Consider the following 19,049-nt stretch of genomic DNA (forward strand, 5'->3'; position numbering starts at 1 on the left):
ATTAAAAAATGCAAAAAAAAATAGACCTGAGGAAGTTCATTTTGTTTTTGAAAGCTTACTTAACATATCTCCCAAATATACAGTTAGTCCAAAAAAAAAATCACAAAAAAGAAAGCCTTGCTTATGAAAAAAATTAAAAATGTTTTTCAAATCCTATAATGAAGCCTCTGTTGGTTTTTTTCAGGGTCGTAAACCAATACCAAGAGCTAGTTCAAAATGAAGCTAAATGTCCTGTGAAGATGTTTCATAATTCAGGCGGATCAGTTAATCTGAGTCATCTTTCTCCAGGGAAGGAAATGGAAGTGAGTTTGTGCAGTGCTCCATTCTTATATTTAAAGTTGGAATTCTCAAATGGCATCTATCTTTAAAGGGAAAATTACCAGTATATCTAAATTCACATTTCTATATGATTCTTAAGCGTACTGTTGTTAAAGTAGTAACTCAGTAATGGGAAGACATTAGAAAAAAATGTCTTTCTTAGTCTTTCATTGTTTTAATTTTATGTCCTTGCTAACCCTATGTATATTTAGTTTCAGTGATTCATTGTAGTCAATTTTGTCTGCATAGGTTTGCATAGGGACCAGTCCAGAGGGGGGTCAGTGTTGACAGAGGAAAAAACTCTCATAAGAGTTTGTGCCCAGGGCAGGCTCCTGTGAGGGTCAGCACTGCAGTAATGTATGCAGTGTGGCAATTGAAAAGCTGAAATTTGATGGTGAAAAATGGAGATGAACCACCTGGTTCCTAGCTACACTGGTACCTCCCCTTGCAGCAACAGCTTCCCAGAAGCAAAGCTCTCACAGGTGCTAACTCCTCAGCTGTTTCTGTACCCTGGCTGCTAGAGCCATCTCAAAGAAGATGCAAAATGCCGGGATGAGAGGGAGGGTGAGGCACACCCCCACCTCCATTGCAGCAACACTGAGGGTTTCTGCCCTATTCTCCTACCTGTAGTTAGTCTATGCAGCAGCAGATCAGAGACAAACAGTAGTAAAATACAGTTCTAAAATCACAAAAAAAATCCAGGGATCTCACAGAGGTGTAGTAGCTGAACTTACTTTGAACTCTTTGAAATCTGTCTATTACTAGATTTCTAAATTGCAACCACCCTTCAAGAGATATCTGCTCTTAGAGGATTGTGCTCCTATGTGTATGAATTAGGGGTATACCAATAGAGATTTTGGGGGCCGATACCAATAGCCGACATTTAAGGAGGCATATCGGCCAATACCAATCTGATTTCCGATACAGCTGCATGCAGCTGGTAAGTCTGTTGTGATGAAAGGGGAGAGGGAAGGGGCATCGGGGGGGGGGGGGGGGGCGCGCAGATAAACGCCCCTGTGGGGAGGGAGGGAGGGAGGGAGGGAGGGAGGGGGTAGTGGCAGGTGCTGCCCAGCCAGGGTGGAGCAAGAACCAGACGGAGCCATGGCTCGTTGGGGGGGGTGGGCAGCTCCCGCCCCTGTGCGCACTCTGGTATGGCACGGGGGGAAGGAGGGGCGTGGCTGTTCCCCCAGATTCGCATGGGGTGGGCAGGCTGCAGCTGTGAGCTGGAGCCAGGGTTGCGTCAGGCTCTTCTTGACAGGGGGTGGGTGGTGGCAGTGCTAGGAGGGGGCTGCAGCCACACCAAATTTCACTGTAGCCCCACACCCAGTGCCACCGCTGCCTGTCCAGCACAGCCCTGGCTCAACCTCTGCCTCCCCCCACGTGCTGGGAAGAGCTGGGGCTGCACTGCGCGGGCAGCAACAGAGGCACTGGTAGTGGGCCTACAGCAAAAGTTGGGGTGTCTACAGCCCCCTCCATAGGCCCTCTCTTAGCGCTGCCATCGCCCGCCCTGAGCCCAGCCCCTGCCAAGAAGAGCCCGGTGCAGTTGCAGCTGCAGCCCACCTGCTCCGTGCAGATCCAGGGGCACACGCCCCCCCCCCCCCCCGTGCCCTCCTGGGGTGCGTGGATCAGCAAGAACCACCCCTCCACCCAACAAGCCGTGGCTCTGTCCCACGCTCGCCCCACCCCGGCTGGGCACCCTCACCACAGGGGCCATTGATCTGCACCCCCCACACCCCTTCCCTCCCCCCTTCCTTTCCACCACAACAGACTTACCAGCTGCACATTGCTGGGCTCTGCTTCTCACTGCCTGCGTGCTTTGCTGTGGCTGCACACATGCACAAGCATTTACCGGCCAAATTATCCACCACTTCAGGCCAGTTTCTGATACAGCCAATTTTCTTTATATCGATACCGATCCAATATTGGACCGATGTATCAGTGCACCTCTACTATGAATATCAGTAGTTCTGATGGCCCAAAATTTAGCGTTAGGTTATATCCTCTGAGAGTTTTAGATTGATCCCAGCATACCAATGGCCTCCTTTTTTTTGTGCCAGCTAGCAGTTTAGAATTTCTGCTAAAATTGGTGTTATCATTCAACACTGTCTGGAGGGATTTTTTTAAGGAAGAAGATGAGGGTTTTCTGTATTACAGAGGGGCTGATACTTTAATTATAGCACTAGAGTCCCCTGGTGTAGACACAGTATAGACTGCTGAAGGAGGGGTTTTTTTTCTTAGATTTATTTTGGTTTCCTGAAGAGCAGCTCTGCCAACACAAGCCACCTTCCAGTAGCAAAACTGCATCCACACCAGGGGTTGTGCCAACACAGCTGTGTTTGTGCTCTTTCCACACCTTTCTTCTGACACAATTGTATACCATAGAGGGACTACATGTGGCTGTACGGTGTCTGTCTTTAGGTTCCCAGAGTCTTTAAGGTTTTAAGCTGTGCTATGAATTGTGATCCTGCAGCATTGTGTACTCTATAGCTTCGGTCGCTGATTCGATTTGGCGGAGATGTGGCCTAGTTTGGTGGCCAAATCTCTGAATCCAAATCAAATCAGGAGACCCTTTAATCTCTCTGAATCAAATTGGAACCCTCCCCTTTGGAGAGATTCGGAAAGATTCGGTGATTTAGACATAGCCACAGCTTTAAGTGTTTTTTCTACATACCTCAAGTACCAGGCAGCTCATGAATGCTGAGATGTTGGGGCGGATGGAGCATCTCATGGGAGCACGGTGGGGTCCCCAGCATGCTTGGCCGCAGACCCAGAAGTCGACCAGAAGCACTTCCAGTCAACTTCCAGATCTGCCAGGGAGTGTGCAGGAGACCTTCCCCTGCCCCCTGGCTCAGTGACAGGTGCCTCCTGGGTCTGGAGGGGTACCTGGGGTCCCCCGCAGCCAATTTCTGCGCCGGGGGGTCCCTGTGCATTTGATGGCGAACCTGGAAGTGAACCAGGGTCCACTTCATGGTTAGCTGCTGAGCATGCGGGGGGGCCCCCTGCGCTCCTGTGGGACGCTCCATCCACCCCACCATTGCAGTATTCATGAGCCAGGCCTGGTACCTTGACATATGTAGAAAAAACATTTAAAGCTGTCTATGGCCGAATCACTGCTTCAGATTCGGATTCGGTTGAATCAAATCAAAACAGTGATCCAAATTAACTAATTGAATCACTGTCACCAATTTGGGCCAAATCCGAATTGAATACAGCCTGTTTTGCACACCCCTACTTTGTAATATAGACAAAAAGAGCGAAGCATGAGCTCTCAGCATGTCTATTCAGTTTGAAAAGAACTTCAAATGAACAATAAATCAGCTCAAAAACTTTCGAGGGGGTCTTCTACAATTTTTTTATGAAAATCTTTTATAAGTTGATTTTTGTCAGAACATTTTGAGACATGGTGGACATGTTATTCTAAGGTTTTTATGTTTATAACTGCAAATATTTGTATTGCTTTACAATCCTGAATGTTGGGTTCATGTTATTGTCACAGCTCACAAGTTGTTTTGTGTCATTACTGAAGAAGGTAGATTTAATTTTCTTTTGACTTCCTTAAAAATGAGGAAAAGAATTGTAATTAAATATAATGGAAACAAGTAAAAGGTAAATGGAACTTTAAAAAAAAAGGTTATCTGGCATTCCATTCTGTGAGTCTTAGGATTGTTGAGAATTTGAAAAAAGAGACATTTTGTTTATGATATAACATATATTCTGAATGTATACTTCATGCAAGTAAAATAAGTTTTTAGCTATGCCTGTAAATTTATTTTCCCTAAAACAATTGGAACTAGTAGGGTTTGTTTTTAATGGCATTTACAGCTGACTTCTAGAAACGTTGCCAACTGTAAAGGAGAACTATACATATAAATAAATGTAAGGCAGTATTTCAACTTCATTAATTCATCATAAAAAGAAACTCAGAGTATTTTATGAAACAAAAGACAGACCATCTTTCTTTCAAATGTGATGGTGAAATCCTGATTGATGAATTAATGGAAATACTCTTATCAAGCCAGAATTCACCAAAGAATTTTGGGTCCTGTACCCAAAATCAAGAAATCTGGCTCTGTACCGCAAGTCCAGAGGGGATCAGGATTGACAGATGAAAAAAATGAAATAATTTTAGAGGTAAAAGCAAGTTTTCCTTTCTTTCAAGAGCATAACTGCAGTTTTTGCACTTATGAGAAGTAGCAAAGAGCAAATTTAAGACTGAAAAGAAAGGAATAAAATGTCCAATTCTTTTTAACTTTGTTTTAATTTTGACCCCAGTCTTGGAGGCCTTTTGTGCTTGAAAGCTTTATCTGCAGAGCCTCAAAACTCATGCTTTAATGTCTGACCCTAAAACAAGACTGTATCCTGAAGAACTGCCTCTTTTGTCATGATCTTGAGACTTCTAACAAGTGTACTGATTTAATTATTTTTGTCAAATATATGCAATCTCAGATTGTGCTGATACTTGCTGAATTTCTTTTTTACTCCTAGCAGCCAGAAAGTTTGTCAGGTTCTGTTCAGTCTTCAGTATTGGGAAAGGGTGTGAAGCACCGACCTCCCCCGATCAAATTACCTTCAAGTTCAGGAAGTAGCTCTTCAGGTAAATATTTTTTAGCTTTTAGCCCCTGACTTTTGGTCTTTGTGTTTCCCCTCTTTTAAAGTATGAGACCTTATTACTTCAGCAAAATCTTAGTTAAAAAAGCGAAACATCGTCTTCCTGTAATTGATGGGGTATTTTCAAAGCTGCTCTTACTGCTTTTTGATTAGAAAGCATTGTTCTAAGATTTGTATAATGTTCTAATTAGCCTCTCTCCATAGAACTGTAACACATGCTAATTGTGCTTTTTTCAGGTAATATTTTTAGTCCACAGCAGTCAAGTGGCCACCTAAAGTCCCCAACTCCTCCTCCTCCTCTTCCTCCTTCTAAGCCTCCCAGTCTCTCTCGGAAACAATCTATGGATCTTAGTCAAGTTAGCATGCTTTCTCCAGCTGCCATGTCTCCTGCAAGTTCTTCACAAAGTGAGTCACGACCTAAATTCTCCATTAAATCTTAGGCTTTTGCATAAATGCTTCTTGAGATAACTTCTTAACCCATGGAATGGTGAAACTTAAATGTACAGTGTACTCTAAACTGTATAAGTTGTGCAGAGCTTCAGGCAGGTCTCTTGTTGATTGTATGTACTTTCTGTTTATTGTAATTGTGTTTGTTTTTCTGTATATATATATATGTATGCACCCTTTGTGTATACGTTTTAATACATTTTATGCAACCAGTATGATTTTCTCTTTTATAAAAGCCTGATAGCTAATGTGACAAGATAAAATTCCAAAGTGTAGTTCTTTCCTCCAGTGTAAAAATAGTACATTAGATCAATTTGCATTTACATACTTTAAGCATCTGTTTTTTTTAAATGTCATAGGAGCTGGTGCAGTTGTATCTCTGTGTATGTATATAACCTGATCAGTCCCAAGGTGGTGATACAATAAACTCTAAGATGATTTTTTAAAACACTCCTACACTGTTTTACAAATCATTGCTGATTACAAGTGTGGTGGTGGTGGTGATGATGCTGCTGATGATTATAGCACCATAATATATGGTGCTAAAATGTAGTTTTCTAAATGAGTGACATCCATGTTTGATTTTTAACAATGACAGAATATAATTACAGGCATAGATCATGAACAATTTTAAAAATACTTGTGTGTCTCAAGATATTTCATGAAAAGATTTGTACAGGGAGAGAAACCACAGCTATAGTTTTTCACGGGGTTTTTATTAATAATTGTATACTGAGCGTTCAGTATGCTGCACAGTATTATAATGTGGTTTTTGCATTAGTTTTAAATATGGATAGCTCAAAAGGTGTAATTTTTCTGCCTTCTTGTTTTGCACAAAGAAAAACATAAGAAAATTTTAATAATTTTTTTATCAGTTTTATACACACCTTTTATGTTGCTGATATGGAGTATGTAAATCTACTGCACACAGTTGTTACTATAAATAAGGCTCTGGTCACAGCATCTGGACATTCACATTTCTTTCCTTTCTTTCTGCAGGACATGAAAGCTAAAAAAGAACACACCTCAAGAGCTTTTGGGTTTTTTTCTGGTTTTTTTTTGTTTCTTCTATTGATAAACTGTGCATACTGCATTCACAACAAGTTTAGCTATACATTCTACATTTAAACCAAAGGAATTACACAGTAATTTTTAAAGATGCAGTATTATCTCCTGCAAAAGCATTGAGTTTGTTTTCTCTTTTTTTGATTAGACTAAAATCTGACAAATTAGTTTTAGGTATCTACTTGACAAAATTTAGGTGGTAGCCATTGACCCCATTTGATTCCTGAAAATAGTATCTGTTCTTTGTCGAATCTGTTGCTTTCCATGATATGTTTTTGACATGGTGCTATTATGCAGGTAGTACATACATGTTTGACATTGTAACAATTAATTGGGTTAAAATGGTCACTTGGAAAAATTTCTCTATCTTGACTTAAATATTTCCAATAGTGTCATGATTTAGTGTTCGGTAAATTTTCAAAACTTTAATGGAAAATACAAATTTGTGTCCTATTTGAAGAGTTAAGCATGGCGATGGGGTTTCTGTGTGATATACTGCATCCTTAATAATGAGCGAGTGCTGCCACACTCATGTGTCATGTGTAGAAATTAACACTTGCAGTTTAAAAAAATGGAACAAATTGTCAGTGCTAAATAAGATTCCATTAACCTTATTTTACAAAAGGACTGGCTGGCCTTTTATAACAAACTAGCGCTTTTTATTTTTCTCAATGAGCAGGGTCTGGAACTCCTAAACCATCTACTCCTACTCCAACCAACACCCCTTCATCGACCCCACACCCTCCTGATGCTCAGAGCTCAACTCCTATTACCCCTTCTGCCACCCCTACTCCCCAAGATTCAGGCTTCACCCCTCAGCCCACTTTGTTAACCCCATTTGCTCAGCAGCAAATGTCACTGAGCCAGGCATTGCCTGTAATGACCATTCCTCTTTCCACCATGGTAACATCCATTACTACAGGAACAGCCTCCACCCAGGTCATGGCAAACTCTGCAGGACTTAACTTCATCAATGTAGTGGGCTCTGTTTGGTGAGTTCCGTTTATTACAATGATTTGGTAACATATTTTATGTTAATTTACAGGAATATTCATTAAACGAGATTTTGTATCATTTCACCTCTGAAGTTACCACAACTACAATTTTATGTTTCTTAAAATATAATAAACCTATTATTAGAATATCAAAGGAAAAGGAAAAAAAAATTAAGACCTTTCTTCAGTAAACTCTACTTTTTAGATCCACTGTTTAATTACAATAGTGCTGATAAAATTGTAGCTCTTAAGGTTTTGTTTTTATACTTCCTCATGTGAAAATTGTCTTTTTATCCATCCTTATGTGAGAAAACATGAACTATGCAAACAGCACAAAAAGAAAAATGAAAGAAAATTCTGAGTAAAAAAATATGAGTAAAAGGCATTCATTTTCTGTCTATATAAAATATGTAAAAAGTTTTATCTGATTTATGGCTAATTCCAGTAAACATTTTTATATTTCTAAGTTTTAAATATGCTCAGAATGTGTCATTGCAGTTTAAGGAATATGGATTTTCCACCCAAACTATTTAGCAACAACTAGGATTACTACAAACACATTAAATTGACTAAAGGAAAACATGAGCTTGCTCTTTTTATGTGTTAGGACAGTAAAGCTTTGCTTGTGGTTGTGTTACTCTTAAGAGACAATGCAAACAGTAAAAGAACATGCACTTTTTATTCTCCCCTTGAACATCAATATCAGTGAAAGTTGTGTGCAAAGAACAGGAGTATATCCTGGACACGTGTTCTTCAAGCCTTGAGCACTTCAGAATGGCCCTTATGTATTTTAAGGTGCCTTTATATCTGGGTATTAGAGAATATATGCCATACTTCACACTAAACAATGGATTTCATTTAATTTTATTTTTAAAGTGTAAATGTCATGTAGTTTTTGATGGGTTACTAAACAGAATGGTTATTAATGTAATTCTGATCAGTCATTTTGAATGCTAGCTCACTTAGAGTGAACTGTTAAGTTGAGCTCTTTTGTCACAAGGTGGATTGCATTCTCCTTTGTGTCACTTGGATTTGATGTGTGTTCTTTCCTATTCTGCAGCGGAGCACAGACATTGATGAGTGGCTCAAACACCATGCTGGGATGTAATACTGGTGCCATAGCCCCTGCAGGTATAAATCTGAGTGGCATATTACCATCAGGAGGTCTGGTACCAAATGCGCTGCCAGCTGCAATGCAGTCTGCCTCTCAAGCAGGTTAGTATGAATCAATTAGATAGCGACAGCTGTGAAACCATAATATGAAAACAGTGGACACATGTATTTGGTTGGAGCAGTGGATGGACAGACCTGACATTCAGTGACTTGGATTTGGGAATTATATCTATATTCTTATTCCTTAGGTCAGGTAATCTTGGAAGTGTAGGTTAGGGAAATGTATGCCTGGTTATGCATGTTTAACACCTAGCAAGAGAGTTTATGAAGTCAGCTTTCCAATCTCAACAGCAACTATAGTGGTCATGACTACTAAATGAAAAGGAATCCCAAAATGTAAGGAAGAGGATCCACACTTGGCTTCCTAAGGTTTTGAATCTTTCACTGTGCATTGTCTCATTATAATACGTTAGCTCAGTGGTGCCATAAAAGATTACTGTAAAAATCAACATGCTTTGCTATTCATTAGAGCAGTAGTTGGCAACCTTTTCAGGCTGCAGGCCCGAAGGATCCAGCTCGGGTTTGAGGCAGGCAGGCAAGTGGACACTGGGACATGGCCACTGCTGCTGCCGCCACATCTAGTTGCAGCAGCATGTGGAGAGATCCTGCAGTCACTGCTTCTTCCTGCTGCAGCATGGGGAAAGTGACCACAGCCAAACTTCCTGCCACTGAATGCCTCCAAAGCCCCATGTCCATAGGCCAGATATAATGGCTCTGTGGACTGAGTCCACCCTGCTGGCCATAGGCTGCGAAACCCTGCATTAAAGCATCCCCTGAATTTTTAGTGTCTGAACCTTTTATTCACAAGATAAAACAAAACCGTTTTGTTTGAAAATATCTGTTTGATCTCAGGGTCGTAGAAATGTCTGGCTAAAAGGGGCATCCAGAGATTTAGTCCAATCATCTACACCGAGACAGGTTTACATATACATAGGTCATCCCTAAGCAGACATTGGCCGAACTGTTTTTTTTTAAAGTTCCACTGAACAGGAGTCTACAGCCTCCCTAGCAAGCCTGTTCCAGTGCTCTACTGCCTTATACTCGGAAAGTTTTTCCTCATGTCTAACTGAAATCTGCCTTGCTCCAAGTTAAACTGCTTTTCTCTTGTCTTGTCAAAGCGCCCTACTGTGTCCTGTCTTTTGAACTAAACCCAGTTCATTCAACTTTTCCTCACAGATTATATTTTCCAAACCTCTTTTCATTCTCATTGCTTACCTCTGTACCATATCTAATTTGGCCACATCTTTCTTAAAGTGGGCTGCCTAAAACTGGACATGGTGCTCCAATTGAGGCTTCACCAGCATTGAGTACAGCAAGACAAATCCTGCATCTTACATTCCACATTCCTATCAAAACATCCCAAAATGAGTTCTGCCTTTTTTTACAAAAGCATCACAGTGATGACTCAGGTTTAGTTTGTGACCTGCTGTTAACCCCTAGAGATTTGTTGCTGCCTAACCAAATATTCACCATCTTATATCTGTTTATTTGATTTGTATTACTTTGCACTGTCTCTCTTAATGATTTGGGATCTTTTCTTCAGTTTATCAAGACTGGAACAGAACTCAATACAGTCTCCCAAAGTGCTTTCAATCTCTCCTGGCATGGCATTATCCATCAGTGTCCTCACAAATCTGTTGTCCAAGTAATTTTTTTAAGAAACAGTTGCAGAGAAGTGGGTCTGGGTCAGACCCCTGCAATATTGTATTTGAAATACCTTCCCAGTTTCAAAGCAAACCATTGGTAATCACTTTGGTTTTTGAACCTTAAAGTATCTACCATATACTGATTTCATATAGACCATATTTTCTTGGTTTGCCTATATAAGAATTTTGTGTGGGACAGTATCAAAAATAATATAAAAATCTTTCCTATTGAAAGTGCATTTGAACTTCGTATCCTCAAAAAAAGCATTATAATTTGCAGTATTTTAATATTTCCCCTCTCTAAAGTAGCTATCAGTAGTTGCTGTTTCAGTGGGACTTCAGACATTTTGGTAAGTTCTGTGCAAACTGGAATGGTATTTAAAACACAGGAAGAACTGCAGAACATACACTGATACTGTCTACATTCTTTCTTCTATTATTCATATAGGGCATGTGTGCACATTGCCCTATGGTGACGTAGCAATGTACTAAGTTGCTGTATGGTGTGCTACGGCAATGTAGTGATCACGTGAATCTACATGTGATAGCCAGCTACATTGCCGTAGTGGCATGCTCCCCCAGTATAGCACACCTCTATGGCAACGTAGCAGCAAAATCTAACCGTGTGCTGCATATGGTGACATGTAAATACCCATAAAGTATTTACAGTGTTTTCACGATATCAGGTTTAACGCTGTTTTTTTTCTGTTTAGTCATGTCTCAAAATGGGGAGAACTATGAAATGTTCAATTCTGTGGGGAAAATGAAACACTCTAATCTTGCCATTTTGTAGGTTTGAATGTTCAGAAATAATTCAGTTAGCTTGTTATATTTAATGTATGTAACTAAGTAATGAATGACTATTAATCAAAAGACTTGTTTTTAACAGGCAGCACTTTTGGTTTAAAAAATACTTCCAGTCTTCGGCCTTTAAATCTACTACAGGTAACTGAACATGCTAATATAAATAATTCTGCATATTATTCTATATATATATGTTGATTAGTGGTTTTGGTCACAGAGACCCCCAGTATCATGGAGCCAGTGGTTCAGAGATAGGCCATTTAGTGCAACGTATCATCTTTTAATTTGAATATTTAACACAAACAGTTGGATATGCTAATAAAATGGGTGCCTCAAAAATCAATAAAATCAGTGCTTCTTTAATTAACAACAAATCAGGTATTTTTAATGACAAAGCAAACTATAAGAATGCTGGAAAGAGGAAGCCAAGTGGCTAAGTACAATAGCAAAGACTTCTATTTTTTTAAGAATTCACCTTTCCTTTCATTGAAAATGCTTTTTTTTAAATTATGACTCTAGGAAAATTGCAAAATAAACAAGGGGTAGAAATCTTTCTTCCACTTACAGATGCAGTACTAAGGAAGTTGCAGTGCTCACGCATCTTAGTGCAGTTGGTTCAGGGGACTTACAAGCTCAGCTAGCAGAACTAACAAACTGTGCAAGAGTGGAAGTTCATCCAAGCAAGGGGTTGGCAGCCCCTGAATAACTAGATACTTTATTTTAAACAAAAAATAGAAATCCAGAGCTCAAGTTAGATGCAAAGAGGAAGGGCCATCAGGGGGCTAATTCTGGTTCCCACATCCTAAGTCACATGGTCCAACACATGAACGCATGCATGCACATGCTCATACACCCACCCACACACACACTCCCATCACCTCTAGGTTGCTTCTTTTTCTAATCCGGTACTCTTTCCACACCAGGAACATGGTGGTGTGGCTTCTGCCCCAGAATTTCCCCCATGTATATGAATTTTTCACTAACTCTGGTACCCATTTTAAGACCACTTTGTGCCACTTAGTGCAGTAGAGTTAGCAAACCAGAGGAGTCTGGTCCAATAAGTTAAATTTTTTAAAAAGTATTATTATATAGTAGTTGCACAGTTATATGCAGTGCACTTCGCATGTGCAGAAGTCGAGTGTCTGAACATAATATTAACAATTTCATATGGGATATATTTACTCTTCCCATTTTAATTAGTTTTGTAGCTTACTGCTCTTCTGCTGTAATACCTAAATTACAAACCATATGAGACTTTGTACCTGCAGTAAAACCAATCCACAAAAACCATGAAAACAGAGGCTACTTTTTGGAATGCTATTTTTTTACATTTCTTGTCTTTCTTAGGAGTTTAATTGTAAATGCTTTGTATTATAATAATTTTGCAGTGTGTGTGTGTACATATGGATACAAAGTTATCAGAATATTGGTAAAATGCTTATATTTCCAATACCCCAATCTAATCTTAGGTTATGGTTTTGAATCTCCTCTCAAATTAGTATAATTCAAGCATAACTTGGTTGAAGTCACTATACTAAATCGTGTAAAATTATATAATTGAAAAATATCGGGCCCCATATATTATTAATACTTCTTGTATCAAATGTTATAGATTACTCATAGGAAAGCCATAGCCACATGAAATATACTGTTTTAAACATGAAATTAATAAAATATTTCAATTTTAAGTGTATTTGTTACACCACATTTTTAGAGATATGTAAAACCTGCCTGATTTTATTTAAATGGTAGAATGAACACACACATTCCTGTCTAAAAGAAAGCAGTAGCAATTTGTACACAGGATTCATTATTGTTTATTCTTTAGTATCTACAAATAGTACATGATGCCTATATCTATATTTGTCTTCATTCAGAGAGAATATCAAGATTGTCAGTGTTTGAATTATGCCTTTTCTTTTAATCTTTAACAGCTTCCAGGTGGCTCACTTATTTTCAACCCACTCCAGCAGCAGCAGCAACAGCAGCTATCACAGTTTTCTCCACAGCAGCAGTCGCAACAGCCTACCACCTCTAGTCCTCAACAACAGGGAGAACAGGTGTGTCCTAACTGCTGTCTGAACAATTGTATATGTCCTTTGAAAGGGTGTCAAATAATACAGTTTACTCTGCATGATGATGACACTATTCAGATATAGGGTCTGTTGGAGTAGTTGTTTAAAGGAAGGGAGAAGGAATAATACTGATCTACTAACTGTCCAGGGTATGTGATTTTTGGAGTGCATGAAAGTAATTTATCGTTTTCCTTTCTATTCCTAGATCTTGTAAAAAGAATTTGTGTTACTTCATTATGCCAAGGGCCTTTCAGGCCTATAAAGACCCTCTGCCTGACCAACATCAGATTTTAACTTAAATATTACATAATTACATATTACACTTTACTTAAATATCACATAAAGTAATGATAACATTTGACATTTTCTTCACTAAGTACTTAGTTTGTAGCTCACTTTAATTGACAGAGGACTAGAAGAAACTAATTTCTTAATTCACTATGACTATGAAAGGAAATTTTGGAATCGTGATGATACTGAGATAAAATATTACACTCTGCTTTGATCCTAAGAGCTCCAGTAAGACTTACTGGGCACATCCACATGTGCAATTACTGTGCCTGAATTTTCTGCACAGAAAATTCAGGCTCATTAAAGTGTTTCGCAGCATACACTGATACGTGTGCCCTCATCGGGAGCTAATTGAGCCTGACAGGAGCAGCCCAGTCCAGGGCTGCTCCAGGCCTGCTCTGCTCCCCTGCAGCAGCCAGGGGAAGACCCAGGCATCCCTCAGTGCCAGCTCCAGGCTGGCAAGGAGCACAGGGACTTAGCCCTGAGGTCCAGAGGGTGGGGGTAGAGCTGTCCCAGCTAGGGTGGCCACTGACATCTGCAGAATAAAGGATATCCCCTTGAGAGGGGGAAGAGATCATTGGCCCCCTCAGCCAATCAGCAATGGGGGTGGGTCCACCGCCACCTTAGTCAATCAGCAGTGAGGGGTGAGGCCACCAGGTCCCTTAGCCAATCAGCAGCAAGGGGTGAGGCTACCACAAAAAGCCACACCCTCCCATCTTCCTTTCCTCCCTGGCTGGCTCGAACCCTGCTCCTCCTGGATGCATACCACCTACTTCTATTGGCATAGCCAATAGAATCGCAAGGACAAATGACTGATGTATTTCTACCAATGAACTGAAAAACAGGACTTTTTGCAGTCCGTTCCTCGTTTAGAAATAGACAGGGGTCAAAGGGTTTTAAAATAGGATGATCCGGTATAAAACAAAACCACCCTAGTCTCAGCTCAGTGGGCAGCTCCATCCTAACTGGGGGACGATTAGTCTAGCTGGTGTGGAGGGAGCTGTCCCTGCTGGGCAGGCATCTGCCTCCCAGCCACGTAGAAATTGGGGCCTGTCCCAATCTCCACATGGCTGGGAGAACTGTCTACATGTACAGTATGGTACATTAGTTAATACACCATTTTTCTAGTACCTCTTTACAGGTACTAGAAAATTGCATATTAAACCAATATACTGTGCAGTAATTGCTGTGCATGTATAGATAGTGGCACTTTACTACACATTAGATTATTCTAGTGTGCAGTAAAGCATCTTGTGAAGAGACCCACTGTGTCTTAATTAGGAATAAACCAAAAAAAGTAGAGTTACAACCTTGTGGTTCATTTCATCTGCACATTTATTGAACAATATAACCAGGGTTGCCAATCTTTTGTAAAAAAATGGGTTTTGTCTAGGTGTGCACCGATAGCCAATTTTTTAGGAGGCATATCGGCCGATACCAGTCAATTTCCGATACGCAGCCTGGCAGTTTGAAGATCAGTGTCCAGCTGCTAAGTCTGTTGTGGTGGAAGAAGAGGGGGCGCAGATCAAGGCCTCTGCGGTGAGGGAGGGAGTGGGGGTGGGGCAGGGGCTGGGGCAGGCACTGTCCAGCCAGGGCAGGCCAGGCATGGGATAGAGCCATAGCTTGTCTGGGAGGCACGTCTCTCACTGCTGCATGCACCCCTGGAGGACACGGGGGGCTTTGTTGCCCTGGATCTGCACGGAGCAGGCTGGGGCTGGGCCAGACTCGCTTGGGGCAGGCAGTGGTGGCACTGGGAGGAGGGCTGTGGGGGGCGGCAGACACCCCAAAATTCACTATAGCCCCCCTCAGCCCCCTCCCAGCGCTCCTGCTGCCTGTCTTGAGCACATGCCTGGCTCAATCCTCGCCCCGTGTGCTGGGAAGAGCCTGACGCAGCCCACAGCTGCAGCCCACCCTGCTTGTGCCTCACACAGATCCAGGGGCACACGCCCCCCCCCAGTACCCTCCTGGGGTGCATGCAATGGTGGGAACCATCCCCCACTTCCCTGCACCCGTCTGATGAGCTGCAGCTCCATTCATTGCCCCGCCCTGCCCTGGCTGGGCACCGCCTGCCCCAGCCCCACTCCCTCCCTCACCATGGGGGCCTTGATCTGCTCCCCCATCCCTCTTCCCTCCTCCCTCCCGTTCCACTGCAACAGACTTACCAGCTGCACACAGCTCTCCAAGCTGCCGGGCTGTGCTCCTTGCTGCCTATGTGCTGCACTGAGGCTGTGCGCATGCATGGGCATTTATCAGCCAAATTATTGGCCACATCAGGCCGATTTCTGATACGGTCAATTTTCTTTATATTGGTACCAATTCGATATCGGAGTAATGTATCAGTGCACCTCTAGTATTGCCCATAAGATCCATGAAGATACTTCGATGTCTATAAAATTTGCAGACGGTTGGCAGCCCTGGTTCCCTGACGCTGCCTACTGGGATTTCCGGGCATTTCTGGAAATGTTTCTGTTATTGCGTGTGCAGGAAAAGGGATTCCTCCTCACTTGCTTTTAGGCAGTTGGGCAGCAGAGGAGCAGACAAGGGTGCGCCTGGTTGGCAGGGAATATGTCCAAAGGTGGTGGGATTCCAGAGCTGGGAGTGTCCCCAGCCTGTGCTCAGATTTCCCCCTCCCTCCCTCCCTCCCACCAAACTTGTGGGGCACACACACACCCTCTGCACATTCCACTGCCTCCTGTGCAGAGAGGTTTTCAGAAGCAGTGGGGAGGAGAGGATCAGCAGCTCTTTGCTGCTGCAGCGGGTCTGTGTTAAACGATACTGTGATTTTTTTTAAAATCCCTGGCTTCTGGAGATGTAGGGAAGGAGATTAAAGTATTTTGTGCCTGTGAGCTGCACTTGTAATCTGTAATTTTATACTTTGCACACACTTTATGTTATGTAAAAAATATTATTAAAAAAGATTGGCTGTCTGTAAAAAATTTGCAGATTATCATTAAAAAGAATTTTCTTGGATTGGTAACCCTGACTTTAAAACTCATTTGGATTTTAAGAAATCACTAATCTTCACTGAAATAAATCAGAATTGAAATGTGAAAAAAATTCCATTCTAAATTGAACTTTGAACTCTCCTTTTGGCTGTGTCAGGAATGTCTGTTTCGCCTAAAAATTCTTGTTTTTCATCTTTGTAGAGAATTTTTTTCAAGAACAAGCAGGGTTTTTATTAGAATGCTGATATTTGATCTTAAATAAGTAATGCTTTCAGTACGCATAACTGAAAAGTAATTACCTTTTCACACTTCAGGTTCTCATGCATTTAAGTCCTAATTAATTTCTTGTTTAGCATTTAAGGCTAATACCATTTTATTTAAAACTATGTTCACTGAAAAGCTTTGTTGTAAGCTGCATTATTAATTTATTGTGAGAAACTGGAACGGTGGATGTTGTAGAGCTCTAGATTAGTATCTTGGAAGCCTTCAAAGACAGCTATATCCATTCAAAGATGAGGTTTTCTTAGCAATTGTAATGTACATGTGGAACAACGTATCCCTTTTTCCTCACAACAAGTAAGTAGACCTTTGTAGGAGCAATCCAAAACAGGGGTAAAGAGAAAAGGCTTCTTTCCAAATGGCTCCACAGTTGTAGCAGGAATCCTGGTTGGTTTTCTATTGTATAAAACGTCTCATAGGTCTTTGTTCAAATCATGCAATATATACTTAACCAGTCTTATTTATGCCATGTTATACATGACATGGCTGTGCTGATATAAGACACTACAAGCCACATGAATGCTGTAGAAGACCTTCAAGCAGGTTCATCAGATCAGGCTTTAATAATCTAATGAATAATAATTGGATAATCCAAAATGTGCTAATTTGTTTTGTTTAAAAAAAAACAACTTTACAGAATATTACTATTTGTTATGAATTAAAGATAGTGAGTGCAACACAATTTTAAAATTTAAGCAGATTTTTCAGTCAGATTTCTCTTTGACTGTTAATGATCTGTCCGTAATTAAGCTTACTAATTATGGCACGTGTGGGCCAGGTATTCACAAGTTCATGTGCTACCCAGGCTTGAAGCTGTAGTTCTGGGAGACTAAGAGAAGATAAAGTTCTATGTGTCACTAAACTATAGCAGAAAGCAGGGTAAAGATGCATCTTATAGACTAACTGTATCAGATATATAAGCTTTCATAGGAACTCACTTCATCAGATAGCATTAATCTATAAATATCAGACAAAATCTGATGAAGTCAGCTGTTGTTTGTTAAAGCTTATGTTGATTCAGCTAGTCTATAACAGTGGTTTTCAACTTTTTTTAGACCCTTCAGAAAATACCAGCTTGGTTTCATTTTTTTTTTTTACTATAGTAGAATTTTTCTGTTGCAAAGAACTCAGAAAGACCATAACAGTTCAGATTTTTTTAACACTATAGATTATTTGAAATCATTAGGTTTATCTTGCGAACCATATATGCATACCCAAGTGCTAATATTGCATGGAACCCTGCTAACACTCCTGAAAGGATCTCAAGGCAACCCAGGGTCCTGAAAGGCCCAGGTTGAGAATCACTGGTCTGCAGTATGCATCTTTACCCTTCCTTCTGCGTGACTTCAAACTAAAACAGCTAATTACTTGGCTCTTAACTAGGGGTGGCCAACCTGCAGTACATGTGTCATAAGTAGCACAAGCAACCTGTGTGTATGGTACGCAGCAATCCAGGAAGGGGACAAACAGCACTGTAGCAGAATTGGGCTGAGAGCAGAAAGCAGAGCAGCTGATCAGGCAAGGGAAGGGCAATGGATGTGAGACACCTGCCAAAAAGGTTGGCCCCCACTAGTTTAAACTGGGTTCTACCAATTGCCGTGAGGAAACCAGAGCATTCTTTTGGATGTAAAGATCTAATCGTAATATCCTGGCAAATATCTTCTATCATTGTAAAACAGGCTTCATAACTGAAAGTTGAGTGAGACCTGTTGTTGAATACACAGCACAAGGAATATTAAGCATCATGCAAACCCAAATTAAGTATTCTTATGTATCACACTTATTTTTGCAAGGGGTCTGAGCAAGGTGCATGCAGTCAAGACCAGACATTATCTGCGCAACAAGCTGCTGTCATTAATCTTACTGGAGTAGGGAACTTTATGCAACCTCAGGCAACAGGTATGTTTGCTGAGCTTTCTTCTGTGGATATATTAAGTATGTGGTTTGATAAATTTCATACTGAAATGAAGTTTGGTGTTTAATATAAAGCTTTTCCTTGCATCAGTTAAAACAACCCGCTTAGTGTTGAAAGTATGTGGCTTACATAAGAAATGTTGCCAGTGTATCTGACTCGCAAGTTTAAAGCATGCACTTTGCTTCTTTGTCTTGCTGTGCGATAGGTGTAGTGAATTAAATATTGTCTTTAAATCTCAGGACAATTATTGTGAAAATAGTACAAAGCTTCTATACCAAACTTCATCAAGAAGCATCTGTTTAATCTGTGCTTTAACCTCCAGTATGAGCAATGTTTCATGTCCACAAGCACTTCATAATCTAATTGCATGTTCTAACTAACCAAATGCCTTTACTGTGTATACTTTATTCTGCACTGTTTCTGATTTGACTCTGAGACTAATTCTACTGATCCCCTTTCTGTTGCATTCTGTTCCTATGTCTTTCTTT

At 40.8% G+C, this 19,049-nt stretch overlaps 1 protein-coding gene across 13 annotated transcripts in view; it reads left to right on the top strand.

Annotated features, from left to right (window-relative positions):
- Positions 1-19,049, top strand: part of SUPT20H (SPT20 homolog, SAGA complex component) — a 64,753-nt gene that overhangs the window by 44,126 nt on the left and 1,578 nt on the right. For 6 of the 13 annotated variants that reach the window (XM_059714649.1, XM_059714674.1, XM_019498238.2 and 3 more), the window contains exons 16-23: positions 185-302; positions 4,804-4,912; positions 5,164-5,331; positions 7,118-7,430; positions 8,494-8,648; positions 11,142-11,197; positions 12,991-13,116; positions 18,440-18,545. In XM_059714649.1, coding sequence (XP_059570632.1) covers positions 185-302; positions 4,804-4,912; positions 5,164-5,331; positions 7,118-7,430; positions 8,494-8,648; positions 11,142-11,197; positions 12,991-13,116; positions 18,440-18,545 — 1,151 coding nt within the window. The remainder of the gene's footprint in view (positions 1-184; positions 303-4,803; positions 4,913-5,163; positions 5,332-7,117; positions 7,431-8,493; positions 8,649-11,141; positions 11,198-12,990; positions 13,117-18,439; positions 18,546-19,049) is intronic. The other 7 variants (XM_019498239.2, XM_059714806.1, XM_019498240.2 and 4 more) reach the window with 3 other exon arrangements.

The sequence above is a fragment of the Alligator mississippiensis genome, chromosome 1 (genome assembly GCF_030867095.1).
Source record: "Alligator mississippiensis isolate rAllMis1 chromosome 1, rAllMis1, whole genome shotgun sequence".
In the NCBI taxonomy this organism is placed as follows: Eukaryota; Metazoa; Chordata; order Crocodylia; family Alligatoridae; genus Alligator; species Alligator mississippiensis.